Raw genomic sequence first — 27,004 nt, 5'->3', positions numbered from 1 at the left:
ATTACAGGTACTAATTGAGTAGCTTCAGGCATGATGTGGTGAAACTCAAACGTAATGAATAACTGATCATAGCACTTTTCCACTTTATTAAATTTTATTCTACGACCAGGTTTCAATGTATTACATCATCATCAGGTAAAAAGATGAAGTTCTGTGCCGTCATTTAACATTCTGGAAGGAGGGGAGTGGATGTGGTAGGAAACGAGGGAAGGGAGAGAGATAGAAGGTGGAAGAGAAGGGTGGAGCAAGGGGGAGAAAAGAGAAGGGAAACGTTTGCAAAGGATAGTGGGATATAGTTTCTACCTTTTAAAACAGTACAAAGAGTCTTTAAGCGCAAATTGGTCCACTTGGGTGGATGGCGGCAGTCATGAATAACCCATCGGCAGCCGGTGCGACACCAGTATGTGGGCTGAGGATTAGAGTTCAGGCCAGGTGATTGGGCCCTTTGGGAACGAACGTTGGCGGTGGAATACCCTGCACTGAACTCACACACTGGGGGGAACACGCAGGGGGTGGTTGGGTGTCACATGCTGTCAATGCTTACAAGCGAAAGTTGATGGTAAGGAGGGAGGAGGAGGAGGAGGAAGTGAACTGCATGTCATTGAGGAGGGGGGTGTTCTTTACTCATTGGACAATTTCCAATTATTCCAGTGCATCTAATTTTTTGTTTTTATTTAATACAGGTAGCACTAGTAATTTGAATTCACTGGCGTGGTTGGTCTCTAGTATGTGTTTGGCGATCATTGATGTAGTGTTGCGTGATCTTAGGTTCCTCCCTTCTTTTCCCCCTCTCTCTCCCTTCCTCCCCTCATTTCCTACCACATCCACTCCCCTCCTTCCAGAATGTTAAATGTATATAAGATGGCACACAACTTTATTTTGTTACGTGATGATGATGTAATACATTGAAACCCGGTCGTAAAACAAAATTTTATCAAGTGGAAAAGTGTTACAATAAGTTATTATTATAGGTAGTATTGGTATATGAAGACTTTAGAATAACTAATGAATAGCACTGGTCAAATCCTGATTTGTATTCTCTTTTTAATCATTTTAATTCATTTTGATACCCGCCAATTTTTTTAAATATTATTTTTCTCATGTAATACATATTTGTATAAATATTTACATAGATCATTTTCACTATCAAATTAAAACTTCATTTTTTCTTATTTTCTTTCCTTTTGAAAATAATTGGACCATATTATACAGACAATGTATGTATGGTAGTCACTTTACTCCTTCGTAAATTTTGTCCTTTTTTACTAACTGGTGATACTTAGTGCTTGTAAACCTTGTAGCCGGAATTGCATATGTTTTAAGTTCAGTTTGGAATGAACTTTGTAAATGAAGTCTCGTAGTCTATGTTGCTTCTGAGACAAGTTGAAAAAGTTTTTTTTATACCAATACTTGTATATTATTCTTACATGAATATATTGCTTTAAGTACAATATATTTTCTCATTATGGGCTTAAAATATGATGGTCATCTCATCCAGCTATGAAATGTAATGTACATTCAAGAGTTCAAATTGATTTTTTCTTGCAAACTGACATTAGGGCATTGAAATGAAGTGTTTATTCAGGATTCCGAAAAGATATTTTTATACCTATAGTAGGTATTTACACAATTCCTCAAATTCTGGCCTCAGTTAAAATCTATGAAGCCATTCGAACTCTAGAATTTCTATGTGTAGCTTGTAACTATCTTCTGTCACTTTTTCTTAACCTTAAAGTATATCTTTTTGTTATTATAGACTCCTTCTTTCTCTGAATCTTGAAAATAATTGTACTGTCTATTATACAGTTCATTTCAAGTTGTGATTTTTGGCAAATCTATTTTTATTAATTAGTGATGTATTTCTCTTTCAGCTATCCAAACTTTTTAGTAAGTATAGAGGCGAAGTTTTCACTGTGAAAAATCCTTCAGCCATCGAAAGAGAGAACTACTTTAAGCCTTTACTTTTGGAACGGACTTTTTTGCCTCCTCCAGAAATATCCAGAAAAGGTAAGGGGTCTTTTCCTAGCAAGTGATAAAAATATATTTGAAAGCAATTTAATTTTTAAAAATTCAATTGAAATTCCAATCTTTGTGTTGGAACAAATGTAAATTTTCTCTCTGCTGCAAAGTGGATAATGAGTAAACTGATATGCTGAAGCTACTGAGTTCATTATAAAATAGCATATAAGATAGAAAACTGTATAAAAAAATTGAGACAGTGAGAGACAAATCATACTTATGAAGAGTATAATCTCATTAGATGTGATGTGGAAAAAAAACTTGATCTATTGAGGTGGTCTGTTTTGAAATTCTTTTTTGTGTTGAAAAAAGTTTCTCCTGAAATCAGCCACTACTAGATCCAATAAAATCAATTAAATCTTACTATTTGCAATTGAAGTGGCCAAAAAATTTCAATCTGAAATATTTATTTTATAAATTATAGAGCCAAAAAAATTCTTATGGATTCATTATATGGACAAAAAATTTTAATGCTGTTCATCTATCCATTAAAATAATAATTAAATAGTTCATAATTCAATGTTTTTAGGATTTGATAAGACAAAAAGCATCTATTGCATTGAATAGTTAGTAAACAAGGACTGAAAACAAATTGCTAATGATTACTATAAATTGGTAAACAGTAGGTGTTTATACATCAGCAGAATATCATTTTAAATTTAAATTTATTTCATTGATGTGCTATTCAATGTTATATCATTAATTCTCGTCAATAGTGGGTGAATTGGAAGAATTACCTGTGGCGCCACCTCCAGAACCTCCGAAATTGACTGATGAACAACTTTTAATTAAGAGACAAGAGGAAGAAGTAACACTCCGTGAACTTCGAATATTCTTGAGGGAGATTTGTGCAAAGTTAGCTAGAAACAGGCAGTAAGTATTGTTATTTTACCACAGGCATGAAGTCTTTCATGTTTTTATTTTTATTGTCTTCAAACCTGTACACCGAATGCCTACCAGTAAGATTCACTTCCTGTTTGCAGGCAATAAAATTAAATCTGAATTACTAAAAATTTAAATAAATGACTAATAAAGATAAGTAAAAAAATTAATTTTATTCTGCGGTTACAAAAAGTGAATATTCTGATAACATTCTTGTAAAACACTTCGTCAACATCCAATATAGCCTGTGAATAGTGAAATATTGCAACCATTCAATCAAATTGCCATCCGCCCATTTATGTCCTCATCCAGCTGATGTTCAACAATGAAATGACCGGCAGATTTATCCAAAATGCTCCTCTGTCCTTTTTAGTGCTGTCACAAGCTGACTCATACTGTATTTCCAAGAAGTGTAATCATGCTCTCCCTCCAAGCCCTTGCACATCGTTCCGGCACATTGTATCATTGATCTGTATTATATCCTAAGAGGGTGATTTGAAACGTTCTTGTTTAGAAGATGAGAAGGACAATTTCTGTTTCCAAATAAGTTTTACTTTTCAACGCCTTCAATGTTAATGATATCATTCAGTGGAATTACGGTGCAATTATCCCATCTTTGCTGTGCTCTTCTGGAAGTGCTACAGTATAATTGTCTACAGCTGCCATTACTTCTTGAATGGACAAAAAACATTGACCAGCGAGTTAACTTTTGAGTTTTTGGAAGAGGTGGAAGTTGGAGGGAGCCAAATCCAGGGAATAGGGTGCATGCTCCAGCACTTATAGTGCAAGTCCCTCAATTTTCCCATCGCCAAGTCACTTTTGTGGGCAGGTCTATTATCCTGATGGAAAACTGTGTTTTCCCTTTCCAATCCTGGTCTACTTTCACAAATTTTTGCATCAAGTTTCATTAGATGGTTAGAATAGTACATCCCAGTTATTGTGTTATCATTTTCAAGGTAGTTGATCCACTGAGTTTCTTTCGCATTCCAAAAAACCAACGCCATGACCTTTCCCGCCAATGGCACCATCTTTGCCAAATTCAAAGTTGTAGAACTGGCTACTATTCACTGCTTGGTTTGTTGTTTCAATTCTGGTGTGTAATTGTGAAATCATGTTTTCACACATAACGTCATCACATATTAACTCATAAAATCACTCCCGTTATTGTCTAGTGCACCAAGCACTGTTTGGAAAGTGTCATTTGAATGTGTTTTGGATCCACAGTGCTTGTCATCCTTCTTGCACAAAGCTTTGTCATTTGCAATTCCTCATGCAAAATGTATCGGACATATTCTTTTGGTATCCATTCAGTTTTAGCAATGTCATTCACCTTCGTATGCCAATCTTCCAAAATCATATTGTGCACATTTTTCATGATTATCAGTGTGATTGCACATTTTGGATGTCCTTCAGGAGGATCATCATGGATGCTTTCGCGGCCGCCTTTTAACTTAACCACCCATTTCATCATGATGGAAATTGAAGGAGAAAAGCCCCCAAATAAATTTACAATCCTAGAATGGATTTTGGTTGGCATTAAAACTACTTTTCCAAAAAATTTTATCAGCACACAATTCTTGATTTTTTTATATTTCTTATAACACACACATTACAACTGATTCAAATGGCTGCCTACAGTGAACTGTTGGATGTAATCACTTGGAATTTCCGTGGTACTTACTCACAGCTTTGCCAATATGAGAGTAAAAAATCTTGCTAGTAGTGATGCCGTCTATGGGTGAGGCCAAGATATTTTCAGACCACTTTCATATTTCTTCTGTCTCTCATAACTTTGTTTTTAACTTTCCTTAAAAGGAGGCTCCTTTTTGGACAAATTAATTTTAGAAACAAACTAAACCATTTGCAAATGATAATGTAGTTAATTCCTTACTTGTTATGCAGCCACTGTACAGCATTAACGTATAAAGCAAAAATGGCATTTTGGTAAAAGGATGTTGGAGAGAACCAGCTAATACCATATGGTCTTTAAAGGCAAATAAGCAAATAAAACACTTCCTCTTCTGATCTTTGTGTGATGTGATGTGCTGTGGTTTAAGGGGCTCAGAGCCAGAATATGGGTTCATTCATTTAAACTGGGAACTTCCAAGAGTAGAAGTGAGTTAAGAAAAGAATTTGTTCAGGATATGCTCCATTGTATTCTGCAGCAGTATCTCGGGAAAAAGGTGCAATGGTTGTACATTGGTTAAAAACAGTATGTTTATGTGGTGTTTTCATGTTTGCAACTCAACTGAGTAAATTTCTAAAATATATTGGTGGAAATTTAAAGTTTTAATGGTGGAACAGAAAATAAATGCAGGGTTAGATGATATGTCTTCATCAAACTTCAAACCACACTATAGAGGATCACATGCTGTGTGTTGAAAAGGGAAGGTCTGGAATGCCCACCAATGCCTCTTTGGCCAAACTTGCATGGGCTCAAATGGAGGCAATATATATGTAAATTACCATGTGTGTGGAAATTCTTCTGGTGGCTAGAGTGTTGTAAAATTGCTGCAAGTACCAGGCTGTTCCGATCCAGATTGAAATCAAGGCAATAATAATTTAATATTTCTAAGAAATTTACCTATATTTCTCTTGGCATTCAGAATGAAACCTTTCTTAGATAGTTGCACGGTTTTTATTTTTATTTATTTAGTATTAATCCAAAACAACTTCTTGGCCTTAACATCGGACTAGTAGCAATGATTAATATAAGAATGGACACAATTGCAAATACCTAAGCTCTTGATGGAGGAAAACTCACTCAGGCAGGAATCGAACCTGCAACCTTTGGGTTGGTAGACAAGGACACTACCCTGCAGCCACCAAGGCTGGTGGGGTAACGTCCTTGAGCTAAGCTATTGAAATGTAATGAAATAATTGACTTTGTAATTCCACACACATTGTGTGGAATTACAAAGTCAATTATTTCATTACATTTCAATATGTTATGCAAATTCCACAAAGTTACGCCTGAGACAACAATTTTTTTTAATTTAAGCTAAGCTGTTGAGCTAAGTGTCTTATATTATATAGAAAAAAAACAAAGTTGTTACATCAGAAGATTATACATGGGCTCTAAACGGAAGATGTTTTTTCAAAGTGGACAGCTAATTTAATATAGTGTTAAATGATATGAATATGATTGTCTGCTTCATGTAGATTGATGTTGAATGATGATTCTGCATAGTTGCCATAACAGGTAATGTTGGACAGTCTTTAAATTATTCATTCTCCGTATTTTTTTTCAGGTTTTTCATGTTCACAAAACCAGTGGATGTGGAGGAAGTACCAGATTATAATTTAATCATAAAATGTCCCATGGATCTTGAGACAATGATGACAAAAATAGATCAACATGCGTATGAGTGCGCTAGAGACTTTCTATCAGATATTGATCTCATATGCCGCAATGCTTTAGAATATAACCCTGACCGTGATCCTGCAGATAAGTTGATCCGCCATAGAGCTTATGCACTTCGTGATACTGCATATGCACTAATAAAGGCAGAGATGGATTCTGACTTTGAGGACCATTGCCGTGACATAAATAAAGAGCGAAAAAGGCGCTCAAAGCAAAGTAATGGGGATGGTGTGGAGGCCAAAGCTGGTGAGGATGAAGCTAATGAGCCTGATCTTAATGCATTGTATTTCCCCAATGACTGCTCCATATTAAGTTCCACAAGTAAACTGGAAGCCTCTTCAAACTCGCAGATGTCTGTGCCCAGTCCATTGCAAGGTGAGTCTGGAATATGCTCTTTAATAGTTACCTATAAACTTAAGCATATTTCTAAGCTATTATTTTGAGAGTTCTTTTGTATGAAATTGACATACTAAAGGGTTCAAACGACTAAACAATTATCAAGGCACCGAATCACCACAGGAATTTGAATTTGATTCTTTAACTGTTTCTTCTGCTGGGGATATTTCACTTGATATTGGAAATAAATGGGTGAAACTTGTTTTTCTATTATCATATAAGTTGGCATACCTCCACTGATTCAAGTAATAAAGAGCATACCATTGTATTTATGGGAAGGATGGTGCTATTAATGTAAATCAGCCAAACCAGGAAATCATTTTACATTTGGCCAACTCTCACACTACTCACAGAAGTTATCTATTTTGGGTGTATTTAGTATTAGTTAAGGTGAAAATCATGTTTAAAAACTTCTCAAGTTATTCATGTAATTTGCATTCCTACATGGTTCTGATATGTATTCGTCAAGTTCTTTCCTCTCAGTTCAAAGGCTTGAGTTTTGAATCTTTTTTGTCTGACATAAGTTTGTTTCGTGTAATTCTGAGTTATTGAGGTCACTTTTGAAGTTTTACTAGCATTGACTTCCGTATTGTTTTAACTTCTGTAAGAAAATGATAAATTTATAGTTTTTCCTTTTTTATGCATAATTATTTACTAGTGGATACGCTTTTATAACTGCACACACATGAGCATTTGGCATTTCTACATTTCCCTGTTTTGTTTTTGTGATAGCAAGTATTTCATGTCTTGGCGACCAAAAACTCCTGTTATTTGCATATTGAGCTTAACTTCTAAAATGTATTCCTGCGAACTACATTTGTTGTCTTGCAATCACAGCAAATTGATCTTTTTACTTTCTAAAATTTTGCTGTCTGAAAGTGTTGAAATTAACTTTAATCAATGACAGTGTTGAAATTAACCTATTGAATCAATGCCCAGATAAAAGATATAGATCATAGACTGTGAATGAATGCATGGGTTTAAATCTTGTCTTTGCTTGGTAAAATTTCAAATCCCGTGAACTAATACCCCTACACTTTATAGATGCATTAAGAAGTATTTTATTTTTAATGGCTATCATATTGACATGCTCTTGGGAGAAATATTCATGATCGTACACAGTTTAGTTTTCTTTTGCAAGTACTTCATAAAGCACACATCATAAAGCTCCCGGTTAACTTCCTGTTTTTAAGGAGATACTTTAAGTATACTTAAATGTTTTCACCTTGTCAGACTTTATGAATGCATCATATTTATTGTAATATTGCTTGATTTGCAATGTGCATGTCACACTCAAATGTTCAAGCTTTAACAAAGTAAATCCATACTGTGGAGTATGTGTATCCTTATGTTTACTAATACATGCTTATCCTGTTTCTCGTCCTCCTTGTTTTGTTATTGTAAATTGTATTCCTCAAGGGTTAGGTCAGCAGTAGTATATTATTTTCATATCCTGACTAGCTATTTAATGCAAATTTTCACCTCAGGAGAAACAAATATGAAACAGTAAATTTGAAAGACCAACACAACTTTCTCAGTGAAGAAAATACAAAAACTTTGGGCTAAAAACTACTCTATGGTAGATAGAAAATTTGAACCATGATGGAATCAATATTAATGAATTGTAAACAAAAAAATCTATAGAACTACATACCCTGGGCCCTCAGGGTAAGAAGTCTTAGCCTCAACACTATCCCAATCCCATGCATTGCAGGGATATAAATTATTTGTACATTTGAGGCTATGGTTCTTCCTTTGCATAAAAATGACCCAAATATTTTGTTTTGTGATTATTTTTATTTCATGTTCTAAAATTTTAATTTTTTCCTGTGGTGTTTGTATATTTGTAATTTTTGTCCAAAAGGGAAACTGTTTCATTTTGTTCCCTGGTGTATTAGTTGCGAAATGATTGCAATGTGCTTGTGAGTGATTTTCAGGTGTCCTATTTATTGGAGAGAATGAGATATTGTTAGTACAACAGAAATGGTACCACTATTGGCATTGCTGTATTTTTGTGTTCTACCATTTTAGTGAAACAACATATTACTATTTTTTTCAGGTTGTTGGTTTCCTTTTTCTGGGATCCAGGTTCTACCACTGTTGATAATTGTGATTAAAAGAGACTTTATGGCTAGATGACTTTCTTCTTACTCCATATTCTTTATGCATTCATGTACACTTCCACTCACAGCAAGATATTTGTGATATGCCCAATATCACAATGTAGCCTTCTCATTTTCACTATTTTTTCTGAAACATGCATAAATGCCCTGAGAAACTGAAATTTTTTTGTTGGTAGACTTAGACAAATCAGTGAATTTATTCACAATTTATCTTACTTACCTTGCCTCACAAGTTGCTTGTAACCAAAGTTGCAGATGAGCAACTGTTGAGTAAGGCATCAAAATCCATCGTCTATGAATTACAACTCAAATAAGAGAGCTGCTTATAGGAGCAAGAGTAAAATGTAAGAAACTGATCAATAAAACTAAAAAATAGAACGTTGCTAAGGAAATCAATGACAACTGAAAGAAGGGAAAGATCAGAACATTTTATGAACTAGTGAAATCATTTTAGAGAAAGAAAAAAAGATCCCCATCACCTCCAAAATGCCAATAAGAAAAGAGATTTGAAAGGAATGGGAGGAATACATTGAAGAACTCTATCAGGGGCCCAAACTATATCAAAGTAGGATCTTAATAGAAGATGATAAATGGGGCCTGGAAATACTGGGAAGCAAATTCAATAGAGCTCCAAAATACCTGAAGAACAACACACCAGGAGTTGTCAAAATAAATGGAGAAATCATCAAGACAATTAAGGTCAAAGCAAATAATGCCTCCTTTGGAATAATCAAAAATAGCAATGACAGAAAACAACCTGAGGACTTCAAGAAGAGAGTGATAAATGCATTACCAAAGAAGCAAACAACAGATAAATATAAAGGACACGACATTGAGCCTTAGGGTTTTATGATTCAAAAGTAGTTCCTCAGATAATTTGCCAAATGATAGAAGAAATCCTCACAAAATAAATTTGGATTAGTAAAAACCAAGGTGCAATACTTAGCTTGGGGTATTGGCCGAAAATATGATATGCATAGACAAGCCTAGATATGTGGCATTTGTGGACTTGGGGAGGCCTTTGAATACATCAAATGGAACTAGATGTTCAAGATACCACAAGGGTCTTTAAGAAGTAGGGAGACAAATGCTCTCATTTGAAAACTAGTCAATGAATCTTTACCATTTTTTCAGTGATGTAAGTTTAGGATGAACTCTTATCAGCTGTTTGATTATTTTATGTCATCATAACCTCAAAACCTTCAGTTCACCATGGCAAGTCTACTTGAAGACCTTAGAGGAGCCACACCCTTGTCATTGGATATTTAGTTGCAGAAGGTGTAAAACCAATTGAAATATTTTCTAGAATGTCTATACAATACAGTAAAAGTTGTATGAACCATGCGAATATTTGCGAGTGGGTTGATTGGTGTAAAAGTGGCTGAACAAGTGTGGGTGATCAACCCCAAAGTGGACGTCCAGTTGAAGTTTCTGATCCCTCATTGGAATAGAGGATCAATGGACTTACTTGTGATTACACAAGATTTACTGTTGAAATAATAGCTAGCGAAATTCAAGTAAGTGTTAGAAATGTTCACAATATCACTCATAATCATTTTAAGTACAGAAAAATGTATGTGAGTGGGTGAGGGTTCCCAGGCAGCTTACTGGTGCTCGTAAAGACTTCCCATTAGTCAAGACAAAGCAACAAAGTTTGATTGAAAGAGATGATTTTTTTGGAAAGAATAGTGACTTGCGATGAAGTTTCGATCAATCACTATGATCCTGAAACTAAAAGAGAGAGAGTATGAATTGGAAACACACCAGCTCTCCAGTTTGCAAAAAATTCAAGGTTCAACCTCAAAGCAAAATGATACTGACCATCATTGTGTGACTCAAAGAGTACAGTCCATTGCGTTTTCTTTGAAGATCAGTGAGTTATCAATAGCCGGTACTACTCTGAGATACTGGAACTCAAATTTAAACAAGCTATCAGGAGCAAACGCTGTGGACTCATGACAAAAGGAGTCATTTTGCAGCACAGCAATGCCCGACCTCATATGGCCCAGCTGACCCATGATATGCTTCAAGAATCATATTGGTAGGTCTTACTTCCCAATTGCCTTGCACCACCTGATTCTTACCTGTTTGGTCCACTCACAGATACTTTATGTGGAAAAATATTTATGAGCAATTCAAGTAAGTGTTGAAAAATGGCCCAAACTTGGTACGAATACAATAGTTGTTTAGTTATAGCCATTTTTCCCTTTGATTTATTGAATGGCCCTCATAGAATGGACTACAACAACAGAACAATCAATCACCTTCTCAAGAATCAAGAACTTGCCATGCAAATGAAAAATTTAAGGAAAATGCAAGTCAAAATAAACAAAGGAGTTACACAAGATTGCAACCTTTGTTATCTCTATTCAGCAATATATTTAGAAGAGGCAATACTAGAAGCAGAAGAATGAGGCATTAAAACATGAGTTGGGATGTATGGCGAAGAAAGTTACATGCCCTGGCTTGCAGATGGCATAACATTAACTAGCAGAATTTCAAGAAGACCTGCAAGCAACTTTGTGCTGTGGATGCTGTGGGCCAAGAATTTTAGGAATATGCCAATGTTAACTAGAAAACTTATGTCCTTGTATGTAGAAGAAAGGAGCTAAAGTAGATAATGCAAATAGAGAGTTGAAACAATAGTGAATGGAATCCATTACTTCCCTGAGCAGCGGTATAACTTAAAATGGAAGAAGTTAAACCAACATCAAGCTTAGCAGCCATTCTTGAAGAAGAGGCAACTACAATGCTAATAATTATTGAGGATAAAAAGCATTTAAAACTTTTGGTAGTAGTAGTAGTATTTAGGGAAGGCGACCGACAGCTGAAGTCATTTGCACCGTAGGGGATGGACAGGAAAGGATGAAGGGTGGAGAGAAACCTGGCGTCGGCATTAGCCTATTCTTATCGAAAGACGCCAAGGGCTCCGCAGCTTAACGTCCCATCCGACGGATGGCGTATTCACTCAAAGTGCCCTCCACAAAGCACCTCAAGTAGGGATCAAGATACCTCTGAAAAAATTCAACACTGCCGGGATTTGAACCCGGGCCCTCTGGGTGCCATCTCGATCCCCTTAAAACTTTGGGACTGGAGTAATCTGTTTAACTGTTCGTGTTCCTGTTTTGTTTTTAAGGAAACTGGTGTCCTTCCATTCAAATCTGAAATGAGCTTGCATCAGTATTTGTTTACTTAATTGTATTTCCTTAATGCTGGTGAGAAAGAATGGAAATACGTGTCATGGCACTGCATTCATCTTAATGCTTAGAATATTCAATAACACCAATGTAGAACTTCAAGACTCAAGGCAAGGCTCTTCCATAGGCAGTATTTGTATTTAGTTGAGCTATCAAGTTTTAAAAATTATGTTCTTTATCTACCACTGAATGCTTATGGTAAAGGGAACATTGGTATATTCAAATTTAGGAGTGACTGTTAAATTACTGCTGGGGACTAGGCCATAAATTTAATTGCGCAAAACCTTGAAAAATGAATTTTTATATGAGAAAACCTGGGTATAAACCTTTCATTGCTGGCCATTCCGTAACTAGTCTCTCTTCACTTCTCATTGTATTCCTAATTCTTGAATCTCATTTATCCTGGTAAATATATATGTGAGAAAGCTATGTGAACTTTGACTAGATAAGTAAATAATTGGGAACAGGTGCATTATGACATAGGTGATAATGATGGCATAACAAATATTAGTGATTCTATTCCCTCCATTGAATGGCATTCCCAATATTACATTTTTAAGGAAATATTTTTACTTAAAATTACAGTGACTAAAGATCTGTGTAGAAGTTTGATAAATTTATTTATCCTTGTGTGTTTGGTTAATGTGTTTTTCATCAACACAACTACTACTATAAAATCATTTGAAAATTAACAATTTTATATTTCAGAGTAAAATTTACCAAATGAATTGCAGAAAATTGGTGGACTATGGTACATATGAAGACTTGTGGAAGGTTATTTCCCCAAGTCTCTCTTTTTGTGATACATTAAAAAAGAAAGTCTTGCATTTCTCTTTTGTTATAATATTTTTACTCGCTAGCAGATAGTCGATTCTGATTGGCATGACTTGGGGAGTATTTTCTCTTCAATTTCTTCCTTTTCATTATCAGATTGACAATAAGCCAAATGGAATGTGCATTTGATCGTTGTTATCAATCAACTATCACATCAAAACTGTTTTCTACTGTGACAAAAATGGCTCATTTGCTTGTAGCTCCTGTCTGGATTCTTTTTGTGCATTTTTAGCCATTTAATTAGTTTTCTGTCAAACTCCTGGAGGTGTGTAAATTTATTTCTTCCTGTGGTTATTGGCTCTCCTTTTTTATACCTTGGAGGATTTTATCTTTTAAACTGAAAATTTATCACTATATTATTCAAATATTGTTTGAATACTTCTTGGAACTTAGTTTCAAGTAATAATTGGCAGTGATTAACTAAGTAATACACTTACGTACATTTCTTGCTATATTATGTCTTATAAAGTAGGTGTGCCATTGCGCCTACAGTAATATTTGGATAAAATGAATTAGAGTATTGAGAAAAATCATCATACATAGACTTGAATGTTTGCTGTGACTGGAGAGTCTAGTGATTTCCCAACGGGGTGGATGTGCTGTTAGTAATTTCAACAGTTATCATCATGTAGTGTTGCGTCCGTGGAAAAATTTGCCTAAGATGACAATGCATCATTAAGACATTTTTCCTTAGACAGGGTAATTCTTATACTTATAGAAATCTCCAATAATCATGATGCTGAGCTGTCTCAGGAAATTAGACGTAGTTCAAGAAGATGTAATGACATATCCTTGGATCATAAAGACCTTGAAGGTATATGAATACGCATTTTAAAATTTCTCTTGGCAGGAATGTTGCATGAGCATCATAAGTGTTTCAGTCTCTCTTGTTAATTTGATCCAAAATTCTTTGGAGCTTCTTTTTTTATCTTCACTTGACTTATCCAAAATTCATTTTCTCCACTGTTGAAGAATCTTTGTAATGTACTCTTTGAGTCTGGTTCCTATGGAAATCCTTAGCTAGAATGACCACAAATGTGCAGTTGCTTGGATAGAATATTTTGTCCGTGGTAACGATCAAATTAATGCTTTAGTTATGTCTAAATGTTTATGGCTTTTAGCATGGGGAATATGCGAATGCTTTCTCTTAGCTCATAAAATTTAAGGTACTCACTGAATATAAAATTGTTCTATTAATGGTATTGGATGTATTTTTCATGGAGTATTCCTCCAATTTTTCATTTTGCTACCACATGTGATAGATTGTCAGTAAAATGTATCTTGAGTGATCGCAAGTGTAGGTAGCAACCTTAAAGGTAAATGCCTTTTTTTTTCTCTCATGTTTTTGTCACTGCCATCTCATGATTCAGCTACAGTTTCTGCTATGATACATTACTCTTGTGTTTTAATCACCAGCCAACATTGGCAAAAAAAATTGCATTGGCAAACAATGGTATTTCCAGCATGCTACAAGTGAGCCTTGATAAGGAACTCTTTTATGTATGCATAATTATTGTATTTTTTCATATTTGTAAGCTTTATTAGAATTGCTTTGGTCTTAGTTGTTGCTTTATTTATAAAATCATCAGTACTAACCAATATTTTTATTGTTGATTCAATGTATCATTCTTTTGGAAGAAGACTGTCACAACTCAAAATCATTACCGCATCTAGCTTAAATATTTATTGGCCAATAGGTCACATGAAACAGCTCTGATAGAGCAACACTGCGTGAAGGGAAGTGACCAATTCAGTTTACTAGCACCTTAACTTGTCTTTCCTAAAAATTGATTTTTATCAAGTGGCCACCTTCTTACAATTTAATGATATATTACTAAAAGCATTTAGCAATGTACTTTGTAACAGAAGCTTTGTTGTTGTAACATTCCCTGGTGTATTCCTTAACACTTGCTAATAAGAGATGTGTTTTTTTGGCTCTTAAGGGAGGATGTTTATGTTCATTGTATGTAATAGTAATACCATGAGAAAAGCTGTCCATGGATTAGCTACACATCACTGAGAATATTTGTTGGAATCAGAAAATGACCATGGGATTTAGTAGTTGTCAAATTGGAAAAAATGCTCGAATGGATCATTCAAGAATAAAATATCTGCTTGAATGACGCTGATGAACAAATGAAATGAGTTACTCGTCAGTGTCCCAATAATGAATGCTCGTCATTGCATACCAGTTTATCTTGCGTTACAAAAAACTAAAACACTCAATGAACTGTTCTGGTTTTAGCCATTATCAATTGCTCTTTAGTGTAAATTCTCTACTCAAGCATGTATTTGACATTTAAAAGGAGCCTTTTCCTCATGTAATAATTGATATTGCACCAAAAATTAGCATATCCATTTGAATATTGACTCACTGTCATCATTTGAAATGTACAGGCAGTGAAGGTCGTCCAAAGAAGAGGAGGAGTACACCTGGATGGGCTAGGGGCTTCTTGCGAAAGACAAAGAAGAAGAAGCTTATTGTGGATGTGAAGAAAGAGGATGATGGTGATGACTCGGAGAGTAAAAGGACTGAAGATGAGGTAAATTCACCCACACCTGTAAAGGAAGTACTGGAAGGTGAGGTAAATGGCAAGGTGAAAAGGAAGAACTCATTGGACCTGTGCAGTAATGTTTCCAGCCCAGATGGGAGCAGTAAGAGTGGTGATGGCACTCGAGAGAAGGCGGATAGCTGTAATGAGAGCAGGAGGTCATCCCAAATGAGCACCGGTAAACCTAGGTGTCTCAGTTCATTAGGTAAGAAAGCCCTTGGGGTTTCTTCTTTCCCCAAACAGTGCAAGGATTGTTGCATAGAAAGGAAAAGTGTTAACCAATTGCAGCTTCTGCTGGATGGAGTATTGAAACATAGTGGAAGTGTCATAACCACAATTTGCCTCTACAAATTAGCTTGTGTTCAGCAGACCACCAAGAAAAGGGAGAATACATATGTAGGGATTGAAATATACTTAAGAGTAATATATTTAATTTCAATATTTTTTAAAATTTGAATTATGCTGTATTAGTTAATAAGGTACATAAATTAATAGCCTTATTAGCTTATCAATTTTCAGAGTAATAGGTACAAAACTGGAGCAAAGGGAAATTTAATTTTCCTTCTCGTCTGAGAATTTGCTATTTTGGTCAGGTTAGGGAGGGAGGGGCTATGAGGGATAAGGAACTCTTAAATATTCATGTGGTTAATGACCGACCTCTTTGTCAAAAATGTACTACTAATCTGCATGCATTTCAAATGCTATCTGTGGCCCCCTGGAAAAACACGTCAATTCTATTAATATTTCTTTTAAAATCTGGCTCGAAATTATTTCATAGCCTCACATTTTCCCCAACTGTAGGTAATCAACATAACATGGTTACCGTCATCCTAATTTAGTGTATGCTTTGCCAATGAAGGCAGTTTAGAAATTTCTACTAATTATAGATGAAGCTATTGGTTTTCATGAAAGTATTATTTTTCAATTGCCATATATACCAGGTGTACAAGTATTGATAGTAGACAGCAGACAAGCTGACAGCATCAGTTATTTGTTTTCATTTGAAGAAAACTGCTGCTGAACCATACCAATTACTTCGAGAAGGTGAGCATGCTCCATCGCAAGGTACGTATGAATGATGGGTTCGGCATTTCAAAAGTGGTGACTTCGATGTTGCAGGCAAGGAAAAAAACATGGAAAACTGCCAAAAAGGTATGAAGATATGGAATTGAAATGGCTCAATAGTTCACGATACAAAAGGAATTTTTGCAAATGTATCATTATTGGGAATGAAAAGTGAATTTTATTTTGAGAATCCCAAGTGCAAAAAATCATGGGTAGACCCCAGCACACCATCCTCATCGACCGCGAGACGGAATGACTTTGGAAGAAAGACAATACTCTGTGTTTGGTGGGACCAGAAGGGTGCGGTCTATTATAAGCTGTTAATATCTGGTGAAACGGTTAATGCTGAATGCTACCAACAACAATTGTTTGATTTGAACTGTTTGCTGCTTGAAAAAAAGACCAAAACACCAAGAGAGGCAACTCAAGGTCATTTTTCATCATGACAATGCTCCATCACACATGGCAAAACCAGTTCGCAACACGATGGAAGCAATTAGCTGGGAAGTTCTACTTCTGGCGTCTTACTTACCAGACTTGGTTCCTTCCGATTACTACTTGTTTGCATCGATGGGTCACCCAATTGCTGAGCAGCACTTTGGTTCATGCAAAGATTGGGAAAAAAACTTGATAAATGGTTTGCAGCAAAAGGGAAAGATTTTCACTTGCATGATAGCCACATATTGCCCAAAAGATAGGGAAAATGTCTAAATAGCACTGGAGCATTCTTTGGATAAAACTCTCTCTATCATTATTCCGAATTTTAGTTTTGAAAAAAATCATATCATACTTGTACACCTGTTATGAATATTGTTTAAAAAACTTTGGTCATCAAAGTATAAATCTAAAAACAATTGAAACAAAATTTCCCCTTTCTGCCTTTTTCCTCGGCTTATTTCCTCATACTCATTGCTGATTTGTTAGGAAGTATTATTAAAGGTCTGATCCCTATTTGACAAATATCCAATTTGTAATGTGATCTCATTTCTTTTCCTGATTGACCAACCTATCAACAAAGAAGGTGGGGACCAATCCTGTGAAAAGAGGAAAAGCATCGACAGTGATGAACATGAAAATAAGTGTGTCACAGGGTTAGACAAGGAGTGCTTAACAGAATTGGTGCATCAAGTGGTGCGGGTCACAGAAGGTAGACCTGTGGAAACAATACATGAACTCTACATTCGACTAGAGAAGTGTGTTAGCCACTATGCTCATCTGTGGAAGCGTCATGGAATGCTCAAGGTTGGTACTTTCAATTTAGAATTTAAATAATCATTTTTTTGCCTCTTTATTTTTAGATATATTTTAAGGTATACCTCATTGTTTTTCAGAGCAGTGGTCATATTTTATTGCATGCATTTTTGTTTTCAAGGTGCAAGCAAAGTTGAATCTTAAAATATATACAGGGTCTGTACAATAAGTATCCGGACTGACTCCAAAAATCAAAATTTATTGCAGTTATCATTACAATTACTTAATGATCTTCAAAATACATTCCTCCTGTATCGATACACTTAGTTCGGTGCGTCTGCCACTCGTCAAAAGCCTGCTGGAAGTTAGTTTCTGGAATACTGCTGAGAGCCTTTGTCGTCCCTGTTTGAACCCCCTTGATGTAGTCGAACCGATATCCTTCGAGGTAGTAATGTTGTCGAGAAAAACTTCTTCCTGGATATAGTCCCAAATTTCTTGGGAAATTTCCACCCGCGACAGTTTTTTGTTCCTCACTCAAGACTTTTGGCACCAGCTTCGCGCACACTTTCCTCATCGCAAGATCCTCCGTTAAAATGGTATGGACGGTTCCGACTGAAAGTCCGGTCTCCTCACTGATAAGGATGATGGTTAAATGCCTGTCAGAGTCCAAAACTTTTTTCACTGTGGCCACCTGAGAATCGGCTTAAGCGGTCATCGGGCATCTGACGCGGTGCTTGTCTTCGATGAGCTCCCAACCTTCCTTAAACATTTTGTACCACTCAACTACTCTTGTGCGGCTTAAGGCATAATCCCCATAAGCCTGTTTAATGAGTTAAAGAGTCTCCGATGCGGATTTCCCGAGTTTAATACCAAACTTCACAGCGTAGCATTGCTCAACAGTGCGCTCCATGCTGGCGCGACGACACCACAGACAATCGCATGTCACTAAAATCCTCCTCCTGTCTCAACACATGCCCTGATGCGACTGAACTAAAGTGCGCCTGAGTGGTGGGGGACCCCTCTACCAAGCCAACAGGTCAGACCCCCATCCACCACTCCATTGAGGCTACAGCAAACCAGTCATGATACTTATTGTACGGACCCTGTAACTCTCAATTATTTGTTTCATCCAAAGCCAGTTTCATGTTAAACAATTTAGTCATGAAAAGCACATGTTTGGAAACAAACAAACGCGCAGAAATCACCAAAGGGCAGGCTCAGATTTCAGAAAATGTGTGCTTGACCGTAAAATAATCACTCAAAATATTTTAAGGCCGCTGTGTGAGTAGTATGTATACGTTGTGTATTATGCATGCCTTTCAATAAATATTACCAATTTATTTAACATGTTAGTCATGGGGGAATAAACTGTACCATTTATATGATTATTTAACACAACATTATGCACTATCAACAGTTTTGAATTGGCCCCAGAATGCATTAATTCATGCTCTAGCCGCAATCCCATTTGCGGAGTGGCTGAAAAATTCATTAACATATCTTCTCAATGGAAAGGGATAACTGCATTTAGTCCTTTGTTGCAAGTCAAATTAATGTTGCAAGTGGAAAGAATGCTGTGTAATCTTTTTAGGAATGGTTTTAAAAAGTTTGCCAAAAAGTTCAATAATATTATTGATTGGTAAATTTTGATATTTTCATAAACTTTGCCATATCCCTGCATCTTTGCGTGAGATATGGATGAAAATTTGAGATGACCCAGTGAATCGAGTGTCATGGGTAACCACTCACTCCACTTGCAGCATTATACAGGTATGATGTGTAATGGACAGGGTAGGTGACTCTGACATTAGTCAATAGTCCAAAGGTCACTAGCCTCGGTCGCCACTGTCACAGGATGAAAACTCACTCCACCTGCACCATCATATGACGGTTGCTCAAATACATTAACTTGTACATGTATGCATAAGAAAATATGAATATAATACTTTATTTTCACTGTGAAACCTATTCTAGCTCTGAGACATTGAGCTATCTGCAGATGTATTAGAATTCCGAGGATTGGTTTGCATCAGTTCTCCCACTCAATGTGCTCCTTTTCAATTTCATCATTCCTCCATTGTTCCATGTATTTATATCTGCTGTCATATCTTTCTTATAATTAACTGTTGGCCTTCCTCTGCTTTTTCCTCATTCCTGACGACTCCTTCGGTTATGTTCTTCATGAAATCATCATGCCTAAGATTGTGTACCATTAATTTCCCATTTCTTTTTCAAGTTTCTTCTTTGGGCTTATCTATTCTTCTCCTTTTTAAACTGCATGTCGTTATTCAAGGTGGATAAATATCATCAAGCAGACTGTCATAGTGTTCTTTGAAAATTACAATTCGTGAGAAAATTTAATTTTGAATTTGACATTGAAGGCTGTGTTATGTTTTGCGATAGAGTTGAAAGTTGACAAAGTCAGTTATTTTTCTGCTCTTAGGAGAAATTTACCTATTTCTACTTTGTTTATCCATTATTTTTCTATAACTTTCTGCACCACATTCCCATCACTGGGAATATAATTCATAAAATTATAATCTCAAGCCATTCTGCTAATTTTCATGTTTAAATTCAATAAAAGAGCAAAAATTTGTATTTTAATTTTTAGGAGCTACATCCTAATGTTTAGAGTATTATTATTATGTATCATTTATACATGTAATTGTTTCTTTTGATAGAAAACCTTCCTCGCCCGTACTATTCTGCTCTTGTATGTTAACTTCTTCCATTTATTCAAATGTGTTTCCCTAATATGATTTGAAAATTGTCCTCAATAATATAGCCTTCAAATATTACTTTAGGTTTATTCTTGTTATCCTAAGGTTTTATTTTATTAGCCAGGATTTTTCATCTCCTACTCCCAATGGGCTAGATCCTTTTTAGGTAGTTATTTATCTATATCTACAGGCACCAAGGTGCCCACTGATAATGTCTTCTTTCTACTTTGTAAGTGCATACAGTTATGTTTTCTGCAATTTCTAGACTACTTGTTCCATGTGTATATATATGCCACTTTATCATTGAATTAGCCCTAGAGTACATCCTTTCCTTGATTTCCCGGATTGCCCTCTCAGTAGTTATGAACAACAATAATTATGAGCAGCCCTGCATTACTTCCTTATCTTCATTAGTTTCTTTAGATATTTCACATCTGATCACTCTCTCCTCTTCTCATTAAGTCTGCATCATTGTGATCATTTCAGTTTGTTACAATTTCTTAGAATATTTTCAGCAGCTTTATGTTTCAATTCTAAAGGACACTATAACGATCTCCTTCAAGTCTTATTTGTTTTTCTCCTGTCATGTGTCATATTGTAGATACATTGATATTAATGCATGAAGATGAAATAGCTTAATGATGAATAGAAGGAAATAAATCATGTACCATGTACGTGGTCTGCAACATGGCGATAACAGTTTGGGAAAACGTTTGAAAAACGTACTAAAAAGTTGATGAAATTTTTGTTCTGCTTACTGTTATCGTAATAGTTAATGTAACTTTATAACTGCCTCTTTTAAATGTATTTTTTTCTTCCCCAACAGAGTCTGGAGGGAGAAATCTCTCGGTTCACAGAGTGTGTGCGATGAGAGTGAAAGAAGTATTTTGCTGCAAAGAAAGGCTGAAGAGGTATTCTCTTCTGTATAATAGACATCAAAAGAGTGAATGTGGATGATTCTGTGGTTTGAATTTCTGCTCAGTGCTCATTGAATAGATTCACATCAGTATACATGTGTGACAAAAAGTCAATGCAGAAACACTCTCACTGCCAGTGATATCTGTAGCTAATTGCCAGAGCTACAATTTTAGGGCTGTATTGAGGTTAATATACGCTAAGCCAGTGATATAATTATTTTAACGATGACTTTCTTTGTGTATTCCTCTGTATCAGCTGCCTTTGAATTTCAAACTGCAACATTCATACCTCATCTCAGGAAGTGTTTGTTTATAACTTGTCATGGGTGTTTGTGAATTAAGGAAAGAATTTCTAGTGCCTAGTTATGGATGCATAGTCTAAATTCAATCCTTTTATGTATTTTATGGTTTAAACTTTAATTTCTACCATTTAAATATTCTTGTCAATACTATCAAATGCTGCCAATTTTCTTATTTGATTGAGGGTTTGTGGTATCCTCAATATCTTTACCTTTGAGGTATTTTGTTCTCGACCTTTCTAGGTAATCATATTTTTGTGTCATTGAAAGCATCTGCTATGAATTGCTTGGTGATGAGTATAAAATGGATTAAGAGAAGTGGAATAATGTCGTATGGGCCAGGTACATTGTGGCATCAAATGTGTGTGTCCTCTTTGGAGTGGCATTTTTTTACTGTAATTTTGCCTCCTTGTTTATTTGTTCTCCTTAGCTGTGCAACTTTATTCATATTTATGTCCACCATAACACATCACTTCATCGTATACCATCCTGCTTCCATTTTTGGAGTAATTTTGCAATGTGAATGTGATATCTATCAAAATGCCTAAGTGTTAGGAATAAATATTCTGAAAGTTTGGGAGTGTCTCATATTTGACATTTTACTAACTTCTTTGAATGCCGCATAGCATTAATTTAGTTTCCTTGTTCGACTCCAGCAGCCAGCATTGTGCCAGGACTTATATATATAATCAGACTTTGCCCCTTTGGGATTATTAAATGAAATTTGTTTCACAGAGGGGTCTTAATTGAAGAGACCTAATGATATTTGGAGCAACTTTTGAACTCTTTTAATAGGAGCCATTCATATAATGACCAAAGAAGATTTTTAAAGTTACTTCCCTTAGTTGAAAATAATTTTGTAAATAAGTGTAGTTACATGCTTATAAGTTGTAATTGTTTATAAATAGCTCATGCTCTTTGTTAATAAATATTTGGATACATTAATGTTTTATTAAGTATTTTAGGTGTAAAACTATGAGTAGTGCAAGTTGTTTATTATCTTCAATATGCTTCATGCTGACTAAGTGTGTGGTTTTATAGTGTATTCTCCATGGGGATAATATTAAGTTTTTTTATTTGCTCGTAATGGATGCTTTATTTGGCATACTGAGCCATTTGGCATCATTGCATTTTTACTTACAGTAATTAATGAAACTATGCTTATTTTTTATGCTACTACTTTTGAGTGCACGTGTGTGAGAGATGACGAGTATATTTTAAAATAGGAAATCCATTCAAACTCCCGGCCCAAGTGCTGTATTTTTACTGGATTTGAAGGACTTAATGGATCACAATTGAATTTTTTTCACAATTCAAGTTCAATATGCACCTAAGTTATTTTACCCATTTAAAATCTTATTCATAAAATGGAAATTTTGTCGATCTTAGCATAAATGAGAACACATTTAGTAACCATTATATTTTAAGCTTGTTGGGCTGCAGCACTTCAATCTTCCATGTCTAGGCTACAAAGAGCACTAACACATAAATAATCCAAAAAATTCATTTGTAATTCTCTTGCAGTTTTACACTCAGAATAAATTTAAAACGTTCTAATTATAATTTAATGAATTTTTTGAGAATGTAGTAATATTGAAATTTGGTATGAAGCCACATCTTGCCTGCAAGGCAAACAATTCATATGCTTCCAGTTTAGTTTTCCATGTGTTAAGATATCAAATATGCCAGTCTGAATATGTATCAATTCATGACGGAAAGATTCATTTATATTATGTGTACTTTTTAATCATTTTTTTTGTTGACATATCATGATTATTCAGTATAATAATTCTAATCACCTCCAATATTCCTTTAATGGCATATGTAGTGGAGGTACTTCAACTGACTAGAATTAAGTATGCAATGACTCATTTTAGCGGGATAGTTATTATTTAATTTACTTACTTTTTACAAAAAAAACCAAATCAACCATTTTACAATGTTGACAATGAACTCAGGTTTGATGGATGAGGGTTGAGCTCAACTAATGTCAATCCCAACCTTGTGTGAAAGTTATACAACATGAGTGTAGCTAAAGGTACCCATAGGCATCACTTGGAACTGAACTCGAGCCTTGTGAGAGAGAGATAAATAGGGCCATATGGGAAACCTATCAATTGATAATAGAGAGAGAATCAAAGATGTTAGCATTCTCTTGAAACCGTTCCTCATGTCAAAATTGTACACATGACAGCATTGGTGATCCCATTCACCCTAATGCCATAATTACTTCAGTAAAACATCAGAAATCCAAGATATACAGTATGACTACATGAACTGTACTATATTTTAAAATTTATATTATCACGTTCGTAACATATTCTTATACATTGAGCATAAACGTGCACTGTAACCATGCTATGCTGAAATTCAGGGGATCAAAAAATTTTGGGCTTCAAAATAGCCAGGGTTGAAATAAAAGAATGAAAAAAATTTCATCCGTTCTTTACATAGCCTGTAAAATCTTGATGGAATTTTATCTGTTTATTGCAGTACAAGTGAAATTGACTTGGTAAGTTTGTAATTTTATTTATTTGTTTATTTACGAGGGAAGCATTTGCTTCTCTAAGAAGTTGCTGAAAAAATATGAAAAATGAATGCCTATCCATGGGCAAGACTCCGATCCACTGGTCTAAACCTACAAATTCAGTATAAATAGTTTTCAGAGCAGATAATGAAACTATCCTTAGTAGCTGTCTTCTCTTCTGCCACTCACACTTCTGTTGAAAAGATTAAGTAGGTTGCTGGTACTAATATTTGCTTTTAGTATTCTCGAAGGTATTTATGCATATTATATTTTTCCAAACAGTATTAATGCTTCAATATTTTGGTAATAAATTTGCCTCCATCTGTGGGTTTCCCATGAGTTACATCTGTGTAGTAATTTTTATAATGATTGCAATGGCTACAAAGGAACAATGAAATAAACACATGGCTTGCATATAATATCATCACTAAGTACTGGTTACTCTTTTTCTTGTGCATGTAATTCACTCCAAATTGTTAATTGGCTTGGATCCCACGAAATGTGTGTTAAGTCATGATTTTTGTGGAATGAGTTTATATTGGCATATTACTTCTTCAGATGGCCCTAATAACAAAGGCATATCTGTTATGACTATAATATCTTCAAAGAGTATCAGTCTTTATTTTTCTTTTAGAAAACAAGTATGTATGATTCCATTTGCCCGGCTAATGAAGGGAACTGAGTTTTGTCATTTGCTGTCAGACTTGAGAGAGGGGTTGGGATCAAACTTTGGACAAAAGTTATGTAGTGCTCATATTTCTGCTCTTCCCCTTAATCTCTTTTCACCCAATAACACTTTGCAGCAGAACACATTTCTTTGAAAAAGTTTGGTATATCCCCAGGAATCATAATGAATTTCAGGCAATGGGTTCCATTCTGAACTTAGAGTATTGCTTTCTTTTGAACATGGATCCAGTCCAAGGAGAAAAGTTTTGGGTTTTAGGGTGAAATGAGTTTAGTTTGGGTTCCATGAGGGCAGGAGTGGAGGGAAGGTCTGGAGGGAGCCTCCCCTGAATAGGTTTGGTCTGAGTTCCAAACCCAATAAATGGGAATCACTTGGATCGGTTTCCTTGGCATCATTTTTAATGAGTTACACAGTATGTTAAACTTTTTTTCATCATCAAAGCTTGAACTTTAAATTTGTAGTTTTGATATACTTTGATGGACACACACATGGAGATCAGTATAGCAACACTCCTTGCAATGGGCATCTCAATTGCCATTTTCATTGATGGAAGACTCTGCCATCAGAAGAATGGGATATTCACTGTCTCAACAGTGAAAGTCTTTGCTGTCCCAACAGTGGATAAACATATTACCTACAGAAACAGTGGACCATAATGCAAACACAACAATGTGAGCAGTAATAAGTACACATTTCCTTATTTGGAAAATATTTTGTTAAAACCTCGTTCATTAAATGTATTTCTATTATTAAAGGCATAAATGCACTCTATTTGATCATTGAGTCCAGAATAGTGATTTAAATTAGTATTAGATGTATAAGCACTCTCCCCAATTTACTGCTTAAAATTAAATGCTTGTATGTCCATTGTTAGAAGAATTAGGACCGCGCTAATCTCTTCAGTGTGCCCATTGAAGTATATAACATAACTACAAATTTAAAATTTAAGAAGTTCGCAACAACTTCAACGTACCATGTCACATTTCAAAAATAAAGGTAAAAAACTGGGCCAACTTGCTCTTATGGATCAGTTTCTTAGCTCAGACCAAACTCATTCCGAAGCAGTTCCTCCCAAGCCACGAAGAGAGTTCACATCCAAGGACCATAGCCTAGGAAGTGGTTCTGCTCCATGATAGATTCCAAGTAGAGGGTATAAGCTCCTTGAAGCAAAGCCATTTTGAACCAGTACAAGCCAATTGGTTCGATTAGCCTTCCCTGCCGAAAATAACGAGGGATGTGGTCACTTAGCATTGTAAACTTCTTATTTTTTTCTCAACTTCAAAGAATTGTCCTCCACCATCTTGAGAGATTATCTATTCTACCTTCATCCTCCCTCCAAGACCGTGGCTTCAACAGCATAATGTTTTTGCCCTCTCTCTTGCATACCTTATCTATTGACTGAGCAAAAAAGTGATAGACTTTGACCATAAGTTATATTATATTTATGTTATATTATCATCAAGGGTCAACTTGTTAGATCTGTTCTCTCCTTGTGTGTTACGCTGATCAACTAAAGCCTTGCACATTAATGTGTAAAAATAATTTCATATTAGGTCTGTCGAGTCCAGGTGAAGTTACTACATCTGTTCGTATGATATTCATCATTGCTTCATGTTGACTTTTGACCTAGCAAAAGGAAGTTTTTGGAAGTAGTTAAGTTACTTATGAGGAAATGAATAACAGAAATGTTTTATCTGGAAAAGTGTCCAAATAAACTTTGTGATTTGTGAGATGTTGTATTCAGTAAGTAGAAGTGAAGCCCAAGAGGCACTTTTCAGTGGTTTGAAGGGAGGGATAGAGAAGAAGGAGAGAGGAAAGAGGTCGAAGAAAGGGAGAGGTGATTAGGAGGTTACTAATGGCACCACTGCAGTACTTAAGAAGCCATTTTCATGCCAGACAATTCAAATGTGGGATAGCCAGTTGTCTATAATCATGAAAGTTCTCACCTTGGTGGTGCTTATGGTTGATGAGATGATTTTGACAATTGCCTCAACGAAGCTATGGTCAAACAGTTGACAATCAAAGGCTGCATGTTTGGGTAGAGATAGGTTAAGAAGTGGTTTTTGCTTTGGCACAGTATCCAAGTAAAAAGCCCAAATCAAGAGAGAAATGATTTTAAGGTATTTACCAGGCATTTTATAATAGGAATATAAATTAAAATTTTGCTCATAAAGATAACTAGAAGTCACTAAAAAATGCTTTTGAGGAACCAAATCACATCATAATGTGAGGC

At 35.4% G+C, this 27,004-nt stretch overlaps 1 protein-coding gene across 1 annotated transcript in view; it reads left to right on the top strand.

Annotated features, from left to right (window-relative positions):
• LOC139689625 (ATPase family AAA domain-containing protein 2-like) overlaps window positions 1-22,573 on the top strand; it is a 56,265-nt gene extending 33,692 nt beyond the window's left edge. Inside the window, exons 16-22 of the mRNA XM_071586796.1 lie at window positions 1,872-2,007; window positions 2,736-2,892; window positions 6,153-6,640; window positions 13,534-13,629; window positions 15,213-15,572; window positions 17,451-17,674; window positions 21,170-22,573. Coding sequence (XP_071442897.1) covers window positions 1,872-2,007; window positions 2,736-2,892; window positions 6,153-6,640; window positions 13,534-13,629; window positions 15,213-15,572; window positions 17,451-17,674; window positions 21,170-21,214 — 1,506 coding nt within the window. The 3' untranslated portion in view covers window positions 21,215-22,573. The remainder of the gene's footprint in view (window positions 1-1,871; window positions 2,008-2,735; window positions 2,893-6,152; window positions 6,641-13,533; window positions 13,630-15,212; window positions 15,573-17,450; window positions 17,675-21,169) is intronic.
• Window positions 22,574-27,004: the final 4,431 nt, after the last annotated feature.

This window comes from Hetaerina americana, unplaced genomic scaffold (genome assembly GCF_022747635.1).
Source record: "Hetaerina americana unplaced genomic scaffold, ioHetAmer1.1.p SCAF_26, whole genome shotgun sequence".
Classification (NCBI taxonomy): Eukaryota; Metazoa; Arthropoda; class Insecta; order Odonata; family Calopterygidae; genus Hetaerina; species Hetaerina americana.
This window is presented reverse-complemented; position numbering and strand designations above follow the sequence as displayed.